The sequence below is a fragment of the Dipodomys ordii genome, unplaced genomic scaffold (assembly GCF_000151885.1).
Source record: "Dipodomys ordii isolate 6190 unplaced genomic scaffold, Dord_2.0 Scaffold2, whole genome shotgun sequence".
Lineage (NCBI taxonomy): Eukaryota > Metazoa > Chordata > Mammalia > Rodentia > Heteromyidae > Dipodomys > Dipodomys ordii.
The window spans coordinates 10,850,928-10,861,206 of NW_012267218.1; the positions used below are offsets into that span (position 1 = coordinate 10,850,928).

A 10,279-nucleotide genomic window follows, 5' to 3' on the forward strand; every position below is an offset into this window, starting at 1 on the left:
CAGTGTCTCAGGCTCTCACTTGGCTTTCTGGCTCAGCTGGTACCCTACCACTTACGTGCTTTACATCCTTCCCCACCTCTACCCCCAGTTGTGGAACTGAACTCAGGGCCCAGGCACTGTCCCTCAGAGTTTTGGCTCAAGGCTAGCACTCTACCACTTTGAGCTACAGCTCCACTTCCGGTTTCCTAGTGGGTAATTGGTGATGTCTCAGACTTTCCTGCCTATGCTGGCTTCGAACCACAATCCTCAGATCTCAGGCCTCTCAAGTAGCTAGGATTATAGGCATGAGCCACAGGCAAGGGCTTCCACTTTTTTTTTTTTTTTTTGCTGGTTAATTGGAGATAAGTCTGTCAGACTTTTCTGCCTGGACTGACTTCAAACTGCAGTCCTGAGAGTGCACTCTCCTGAGCAGGGAAGATCACAGCCGTGAGCCACCCACACTTAAGAGGCCAAGAGATTTGGTTAAAAATGTCAAGTGTTAACACCCAAACTAAAACCAGATTAAGGCTGCCAGAAAACTTCTCTGTAGAATCTTGGGCCCCGACTCCCACCTGTTGTGCTAGGACCACAAGAGAATTTACCCAAAGGCAAGTGGCTTGTCCAGAGAGCTAAAAACCTACACAGTTCAGTTAAAGAGATGAAAGGCTGCAGAAATGTTTATTGAATACAGTGCCAGGTTTATAAATAAAACTTATTTACAATTTCCATAGAGTTGGTCCCCCATCAGAGGAGGTGGTTAAATCTCCAAACAGTTGATCTCAAGGTTTACAGAAACGTTCAAATACATCTCTCCTTTTTTCCAATAGCCAAGGTGAAAGGTAACTTCAGTAACAAAAGAACCACCACTATCTTTGCTACAGAAGTGTTGAAAGAACATTTTCATGGATTTGGAGAAAGAACCCACACTCCACCCCATGCCACTACCTTCTTACTCCAAGGGATCGACAGCAAAGAAATCTGTCTTCTATGGGACAACTTCAAGGGATTAAAAAAAACACTTTTCAGCTGTGGGAATCGATTAAGACACATTAGTGGAAATCTAGTCACTGCCCAAAGGGGAAATATATTCAGGATATACAATAAATAATTGAAATAGTTCAAAGAATTGAATAAACTTAAGAGTAGACTTGACCAAATTGACATTCTTTGTTCAGGAAGAAGTTCCCAAGATGCTTAGGGGCTAATAATATGCAATTCCTCTCATGTAACAGCAGTGCTAGGCCTATGGACAGCCATTCCTTACAATATTGTTACAAGTTCAGTCGGACATGCATTTATAAAGAGAATATAAAAATATGTACAACAGCTCATCTTCAACGTGTTGAAGTCGCCGAAAGACACCAATTAAAGTGCGCAAAAAATTTGTTTTGTCAAAAAAAAAATTTTTTTGTTTTTTTTTTTTTCAGAAAAAGCCTTTTCTGGCAACAGTGCATTGAAAGCCCATCAGAATGGAGGTCCATTTGCCTTGCTTTACGCCTACCCCGAACTGATGGAGAACCAAACTGAAGAGAGGATTTGCCAAGGACTCAGCAGTTTCTTATGGCAAGTCTCAGGCTAAGAGCAGGACACAAGTTAAACTAGTCACTTTATATATATAAATATATGTATATATTTATAGAGTAGTTAGAAGTAGGGGCAAGAGTTTTCAAGAAGGTGCTACCCAACTTCAAGGGTACTGCCAAGACACCCAAGCTCTTTCCCTGTGCTGAGCTGCACCCTGGGCTGGGGTGGGAGCGGGGGAAGGGGAGGGCAGGCTGAAGGGCTCGGCCTCACCTGTGCTCCACACCGGAACTCGGTACTCCCTGGGGAGGTGGGGGGGTAGGGTTTACTGGTTCCCATGTAGGATGCTGGCCACACAAGAATCCTGCTAACACGGATAGAAAGACGAGTAAGAGGGCAAGATAGGAGGAAGGCTTTTTAAAAATAAGGTATCACCTCCTCCCATCTTGAACACAAGCCTAAGGCTGGTTCCACACCTCCATTTTTTGACATGTCCTCCCCCCCACTCCTGTCCCCTGTACGAACCATCCAAACCAGGAGCCTGCAGCAGCTTCCTCTCACTGTTAAGAGTTCCTGGCAGATTCAGGTACTCACACAAGCCAACAGCTCATGATATCAACCTCTCCCCCGGCAGACACCCTGTCCAAGGACTAGTAGCAGCACACGGGCAACGTCCCCTCTCCACCGCTCTGACCCACCCCTCTGGCAGAAAACCAAACAAGCTGCAAAATGCCAGAAAGGCAGGGAGTAGGAGAGGGGGGAGAAGCTGAGGGTCTCTGTAATAATCAGCCCTGAATGTACACCATTTGGCTGCCAAGAGCTTCTCACTGGCTGGCAAGCAACCTGCCAGTTTCCCCGCAAACCAGCAAATTCAAACCACCCACCTATACTCAGCAGCCCAAGCTCTTTGCTAATAAGATACAGCCACTTAGCACCCTGAAAAATGTACATCCGCCTTTCATTTCAAAAAGAACTCCATGCTAAATGCGGTGTGCTTCTAAAGGGGCTTTTAAAATGGACTGGTGCCTCTGCCGATACCAGTACAGCATGTCTGAGTTTTGGTTACACGTTTATAATTAGACATGAAATTCATTCTGGGCTAGGGTTTTCCTTTCCAGCCAGAGGCTTAGCATTAGTGCTACTTGGGGGTAAAAAAAAAAAAAAAGTCAAGTCAAATTTAAAAAACAAAAAAAGAACATCAACAAATACAGGCTAAGGTGAAGAGTCTTACAAATTAAAAACTGCATCAAGGTGACTGATAGTGTCTTTTAGGCATGTAGACTGGCTTGAGAAAGGATTACTGCTCCTACCACACAGAGTGAGGGTTGAATTACACACTAAATCATGTCTCTTGCACAGATGGTCTCAGTAGTTACATAAAACAGGTAATCAGCAGCACAATTGAAAATAATCCCTAAAAACATGCTTTAGAAAGTGGGTTTTTTTCCTTGAGAGCTTGGCCACCTAACTAGATTAAGGTACCATGATTTGCCTGCCCCTCCCCCCCAACTGCAACTAGACTTATACAGTCATAAAGCAACCAGCAATCTGCTGTTTTTCGGCAAGGTGTTAGGCTCAGAGGTTGGTGCTAGAACCCAGGAGGGAAGGAGACCCAACCCCTGGGCTGAGGGCCTCCACTCTTAACTGCCTTGTCCCCCTTTAGAGCTCAGCTTTACAAAGCATTTAACACCACTTTAAGTTAATGGTCTTTTTATTGGAAAAAAAAAAAAAAGACTAGCATTTACAACTTGGAATGGACGTAAATTGTCAAATTTCTCGAACAGCAATGTTGATGGTTGTGCTGAAGTCCACAGCCACAGCCTACTCTGCTGGCTCCAAGTCATGGTTCCGAAAGTTTTAAAAACAGAGTCCAAGGATGCTCCTGGTAGATGCCTTTTTAAAAAATGTGTGATTGGTGACACTGGACACCCACTTCATCTAGTGCCATGGAGACAACGCTAAAACCAACAGAGCAGGCACGCCACCAGGGTGTCACTGTCACCGTGGGCTGGAGCGCGTGGGAGGACAGGAGAACTCTCCCACGGCTGGGGCTGCATCTCAGGCTCACCCTTCACCCATTTTCTGCACATCATCCTGAGGTAAACCAATTTGAAATGTGTCTTGTTTTCAGTAAACCAGCTAGGACAACTGATACTAACTAATTGAACTAGAACCCATTGGAGTAAGTTTTGAATTTTTTTTCATCTTTCAACTTTAATACAAATGCCTGACTGTGCTCAATCGTCAAGCTGCATGCATGAAAAACTGGCCAGCCCAAACAGTGCATTAATCATTAGCAAATGGAACTGCAAGGAATCCACTAAGTGCTTCCTTATCATTAAGGTAGAACAAGTATTATATTGTAAAACTCATGTGTAGCTTCATCTTTAGGGGACAGGACCACCAACCAATACATGCAGATTTTGTGTGTGGACAGAAGGTACTTTTGACATTCAGTTTTGCTATATAGAAACAGAATGAATAAATGAACTTTTTCTTTTTCTTTTTTTTCTTTTTTTTTTTGCAAGAGGTAAGTAAAAGATTCAATTTGATTCTTCTAGGGGGGGAATAGTTGAAAGAAGTTCTTCATTTTGCAGTCATCATCTGTACGAATTCTGAAAAGACAAATAAATCATAACTTTTGTTATCTTCAAAAGCAGCTTTAGTGAATGCAGCATCTACTTTGAAAGTCAGCTTGGACACAGATCCTAACAGTAAGATGGTTAAGAATTAAGGTGGTGTTTTACCTTCATAGTTCACTTGTCCATCTCCATCAATATCTGCTTCTCTGATCATCTCATCTACTTCTTCATCTGTTAGTTTTTCTCCTAAGTTTGTCATGACATGGCGTAGTTCTGCGGCGCTGATGTAACCATTCCCATCCTGTGAACATTCAGCAATTGTTACAGAGGGTGGGTGGCTGTGGCTGAGGTACTGTCAAGTCCACTCCCATCTCCAGTTACCACTAAATCTAAGCAGTCTACGATCACAGAAACCAAGACTTTCAAAAACCAGCACTGACAGTAACAGGGCAGTTTGTTCAAAAATGTTCTCTATTCTTCCTGCTCTTGCCCAATGAAGTACTGAAATCAGAATATTTGGAAGTGACACCAGAGGCTCAGGCAGGCTAAGTATTCCACCTCTAACCAGCTGATACAGCTTTTACAAATGGAAACCCTAGAAACTGCCTTAAGAACCACCTATGATGAAGATATAAGATTACCTTGTCAAAGACTCGGAATGCCTCACGGATTTCTTCTTCGCTATCTGTGTCTTTCATTTTTCTAGCCATCATAGTCAAAAACTCTGGGAAGTCAATGGTGCCATTACCTCAAATTAAAAAACACAAAAGGCTCATGTAAGTAAGCACTACATTAACACTCTCTGCAGGAGTAATTTTAGAACCAGTTCAGAATGCTAGGGAACTTGTGATTCGGTATTTATTAAGCTCAATCTTTTATAGACACAAAATAGTCAAATACTTCAGAGTCATTACAACTCAAGTAATTTTATAGGGTAATCGTCAACAACCAACATAGCCTTTAAAGATGCAAAGGAAACTGCACGGAGATCATGAGCACTGAGGAGGCAGTACAGCTCAAGAGCGGAAGTAACTCTGACAGCCTGCCTCATTCTACCCTGGCCCTCAGGATGACCTGCCCCACACTAAGGAGACCACTTAGGTCTAACTCTATCTTGGCTAGCAATACCAGTACTGTACAACTGCAGGAAAATTGACAGTTACACCACTGGCCAGTCTCTGGGAAAGTGTTCTCTGAGTACATTTTTTTCAGTCATATTATGTTAAGCAACCTGTTTTTCTCCCATCTCCAGTCTTGGCTTCGTATGGGGATTGAACCCGTGTTCCCTTGGATGCTAGGTATGTTCTCTACCAATGAGCTACACCTCAGCCACCAACTCAGCATCTTACTCCCCAGCCCCCCCATGAAGGAAAAAGCTCAGAGCATTTTTTCCACAGCCTGGACCGTTCATATTTAGGAAACCCACATTATGGCCAAAAATCCAAGTAAGTCCCCGGCATTGAGAGATGAGTACCTCTAGAGACAAGCCTGAGCTAAGTGGAAATCAAATTGGAAAAAAAAATCCTTCAGTTATTTTCACCAGTACCTTTAGGACAATATAACCCTCAGACTAGAGTATATAGCTCCATGGCAGAACATCTGCCTGTCCCGTACTAGGCCCTGGGTTCAATCCCCAACATGGGGAGTGGGAGAGGAAGGAGACTCCTAAAGCCATTGGGGGCTCCAAACTTTTAAAACATTATTGTTTTAAAACTCATCTTAAGTACTGTCTCGAAACCATACAAAGATGTCTGTAGGTACCATCTACTAACTGCAAATAAAGGAGTCTCTTCTTCACAATCTGAAGGCCAAAGCCCAGTTTTCCAGAGCTCCCCCAAAACAGGAAGTGGCAGCCTGTGGTACCCACATGGCTAATCTCCTTAGTAATTAAACCAAACAGACTACGGACTTCTTTCTCTAAAACTCTTCTTAAGGATGAAAACAATTTTTAGAAGTAACTCTTTGCAATCACAGAAAGAAACGTCAAAGAGCGTATCAAAAATGTTTATTTTTGTTTTACTGCAAGCCTAATTCTACTGGCGTACGTTTTGGTACCCTATTTTTCTAAATGGCTACAAGTCAAACATCTAGAAAGTTAACTCTACATCCAAGCTGTTTATTCTTAGCTCATCTTTTAGAAATGTATTACCTACAATCTTACATAGTTCATAAGTGGAATATACAAAAATACCTGTCAGTTAGAAGAAGGTGCTTCAGAAGCTTCTGACAAAAGTAAGCAATTAAAAGAGCTCATGTCTAGCCACTGTTTTAGTCTAGAGGAACAGCAGCCAAGTACTGTGGGGACCTCGGATTCTTCCTGGTTCTGACCTGCATAGCCAAGACCTCTTCCTCCTTCATCATGCAACCCACTTCAAACTTTACATGATACTTGTCAGCCAGCACACATACAACTCATATTGCACTTGGTTTTAGGGTTGTTTTTTTGTTTTTGCCTTGTGCTGGTCCTGGAGCTCGAACTCAGGGCCTGGGCACTGTCCCTGAGCTTTTGTGCTCAAGGAGAGCTATCTACTACTTGAGCTACAGAGCCACTTCTGACTTTTGGGTGATATTAACTGGAGATAAGAATCTCAGCCTTCCCAATGCTTTGAACCATGGTTCTCAAGAGCTTAGCCTCTTAAGTCAAGATTATAGGCATAAGCCACCAGAGCTAGACTTGAGTTAACTTTTTTTTTTTGGTGGGTTGTGGGGCCTGAAAGCTGGGCCTGGGCGCTGTTCCTCAGCTCTTCAGCTGAAGGCTAGCACTCTACTACTTGAGCGTCAGCCCCACTTCTGGCTTTTTCTGTTTATGTGGTACTGAGGAATTGAACCCAGGGCCTCATGCATGTAAGGCAAGCACTCTACCACGGAGCCACCTTCCCAGCCCCTTGAGTTAACTTTTAAGAGTACACTTTACCCACTACACTTGGAGGTTTCTCCTCCTAAAAACAATAAACTTTATAAAAAGATTTGACCTGTAAGTCATAGCAAGCAGAAAAACAGCCATATAGTGATCAGATCCAGGAAACGTTCTAAACAGTGAACAGGGTGAATGGCACTGCATAGTCTTCTATTTTAATGTCAGGGGCCAAAAGCAACTACAGAAAGGAATATTATACCTTGGCTTTGCTCTGGGGACCTGAAAGACAACCTTCTAACAGTTTTGAACTTGAATGACACAGCACTGGCACTCATTCAAAGCTCTGCAGCCCTTACCATCAGCATCCACTTCGTTGATCATATCCTGCAATTCAGCTTCTGTTGGGTTTTGACCCAGTGACCTCATGACAGTCCCAAGTTCCTTTGTTGTGATGGTGCCATCACCATCTTTATCGAATAGGGAGAAAGCTTCCTTGAATTCTGGAAACAAAAGTTTATCCATTAGAACAAATGTGGACCAAATCCAAGCCACAGAACACACTTCCCTGAGGCCTGCCGACACAAGCTGCCCAAGCTGTGGGATTTATCAGAAACTGCCTGGTCTTTACTGAAATCAGGCCCCTATAGTCCTGTTGGCCTGAATCTCACACAACAGCCCCTAAGGTAAACACTGCTCTGGGTAACCCACTCCACGTTTTTGAAGGCCAAGCTTGAACATGCTTAAATCAGTCAAGTCCAATCTAGCACAAAATTAGTCCACATGTTCTCTTAAAGTCTTTTTATGTTAACTTCCTACAGTGTTAAGAATCTCTTCTTTCACAACAAGAAAAGGTTGTGAATAGATACATTCCAAAGAAAATAGCATGAGCTGTCACATCACACTCAGAATATTCCAGAAGCATTCCTGTTTTCTCTTCCAAAGAACATTTCAAAATAAGGTAAATGTAAATTAAGTCTCTTCTCCAATGAAATGGTTCCAACATTCATTTCACCCTTCTATTTAGAATAACAAGCTGAAGCTTTCCAAGTAGATTAGTGAAAGACTTGTAGCACGTAAGAACTACAAACTCAATTTCTGAGAAGGAGTGCAACCTCAGCATAGGCAAAGCTGTGCACATGGAGAAGCAGTCAGACATCCAGAGTAACATAATGTGGACAATTTCAGTTCCACTTCCTTCCATCTCCAAGACACTGGAGTAACGCCTGACTAAATGTTTCTTCCTGTTTATCACTGAAATAAATTCTTAAGGGGGCCGCAGAGTAGTTCAAGTGGTAGAGGGCCTACTTATCAAGCTCAAATCCTAATACTGCTAAAAATAAGTTTTTAGAATAATATTCCAGTAGTAGGGGGAAACAGAGGAGATACTAAAACTGTGTCAGAGCCTAGTTCCAGCCTTCTAGAGACTTCCCAGTCATTAACTTACCAGCAATCTGCTCCTCGGTCAGCTGATCAGCCTACATGAAGAAAGAAAAGGTTATAATTCAATTCAGGATAGTTCAGTTGGTATCTACTTTCTCCAGTTAAAACAGTTTTGGCATTGCAATCATTCAGTTTGACATCACTAGTCTTGTCGTTTACTGAAGGTGGCGAGAACAGAGGAAACCTCCTGTGCTATTCTGAGAGTAAAGGATGACAAGGAAGCGACAACATTGTGGGGCTTCATGTTTTCTTCTCAGGCCTAAAGCTTGCAGCAGGCGGGGAGCTTGGCGCCTGATGTGGAGATGGCGCCTCTAGCGGTGACAGGCGGCCCCACACGGCCGCCGCCGCCGCCGCAGCAGCAGCAGCAGCAGCAGGCTGCGCAGGAAGAGCGCCACCTACTGCGCCAGACACTGCGGTCCAACTTCCAGCCAAGAGCCCAGCCCAAAGTGCGGCCAGGCCACCGCAGCCACCGCAGCCAGGATCAGGATCCCGTCCAGAAACAGGCTTTTAGCGCACCTTGCTTCAGGCCCTTGAAATCTCCAAACTGGCGTTACATAATGGCACTCGCTGGATTAAACGGCTTTCATATCCATTTTATGAGAAACAATTAAGTGGAAGAAATACACGGCAATGGCTACCCCACTACCTGTATTTCCATGCAGTGAATGAATGCTTTTCAATCATTTAAAGCAGGCAGCTATTTGTTTAAAGTCTACCATTTGCAACGGCTAATAGCCTTTGGCTGAATTATCCTACGAATCAGACGCTAGGATAAAAATGAGCTTAAAAGTGTTGCTACAAACCTGCAAAATTCAAATACATAGAAAACCGCACACAGTAATTATGAGACAGCAACCCTGTTTTCTGGTGAAGATCAGTAACTTCAATTTCCTGGTAGTTACCCTACAGACTTACCTACCTACCTAAAGAAGACCTAAGAGCGGCGCCTAGCAAACACCACTGCAGGTGACAATGGCCAGGAGGCAGTTCTCACTCGCATGATTTGGGCTCTGCAGCACGGAACCTATGCCTCCAGCCAGGGGAATCTGAGATCTCAAAGAGAGCTAATATGTATTTTCCTTTAATGAACGACGACTAATGAAGCCAGGTGCCAAACAGAAAGTTTATTAAGTGGAAACTTTCACCCTAGGAATGGTATTCCAATGTATTTCATTGGCGGGTGGCAGCTTATTTGGACCCAATATCTAAGTGGGTCTTACCTACCGGTCACTGAGAACTACTGGTTTACATCAAGTCGAGACGACGTGAGGATTTATGTAATAAGTCTATCTTGTACAACAGGAAGCGCTGCCCCACCTCGTTAGGGAAAATGTCATCTTCCTGGGGAGAACGATCCCACCGCCCCGCCCCACTCTCCAGCTTCCGGACACGAAATCCCCTTCCCCTACGGGCAGCGCTGGCCTCGAGCGCCCAAGGTGTTGCGGAACAGGGCTGGGAACCGCCACCCACCCCGCCACGCCGCCGATGATGTCAGCCCGGCCTGGGAGCGAGTTAGGGGGCTGCGGGAAACACGCCCGGCCGGGCCTCGGGCAATCCCGAGGCTGCAGGGAAGGCGGAAACGTGGAGAACATCGCCCCGCAGAGCCGGGCGTCCAACACCCGGCGAGGGGCCGGCCAGGGGCGCGCGCCCAAGGGCAGACTGAGGAGCGGGGGTGAGGGGGGCAGAGGGCGCCCCAAGGCGATCCCCCACACCCCACTCCCACCCTCGACTCCCGGGCCGCGGTCCCGGCCGCCAGCACCTCCCACTCGCTTCTGCTCCCCCAGGCGGCGAGCCCGCCGCGCCGCCGCCGCCGCCGCCTCCCCGGAGCTGAAACTTTGCGTCTCTAATGGAAACCGAGCCGCGCGCCAGCTCCTCCTCCCCCGCCCCCCTCCGTCCCAAT

General features: G+C 45.1%; 1 protein-coding gene across 1 annotated transcript in view; it reads right to left on the reverse strand.

Annotated features, from left to right (window-relative positions):
* Positions 1–631: 631 nt before the first annotated feature.
* Positions 632–10,279, reverse strand: part of Calm1 (calmodulin 1 (phosphorylase kinase, delta)) — a 10,734-nt gene continuing 1,086 nt past the window's right edge. Inside the window, exons 2-6 of the mRNA XM_013015081.1 lie at positions 8,384–8,414; positions 7,296–7,439; positions 4,724–4,830; positions 4,248–4,383; positions 632–4,115 (exon numbers count right to left, since the gene is read on the reverse strand). Coding sequence (XP_012870535.1) covers positions 4,087–4,115; positions 4,248–4,383; positions 4,724–4,830; positions 7,296–7,439; positions 8,384–8,414 — 447 coding nt within the window. The 3' untranslated portion in view covers positions 632–4,086. The remainder of the gene's footprint in view (positions 4,116–4,247; positions 4,384–4,723; positions 4,831–7,295; positions 7,440–8,383; positions 8,415–10,279) is intronic.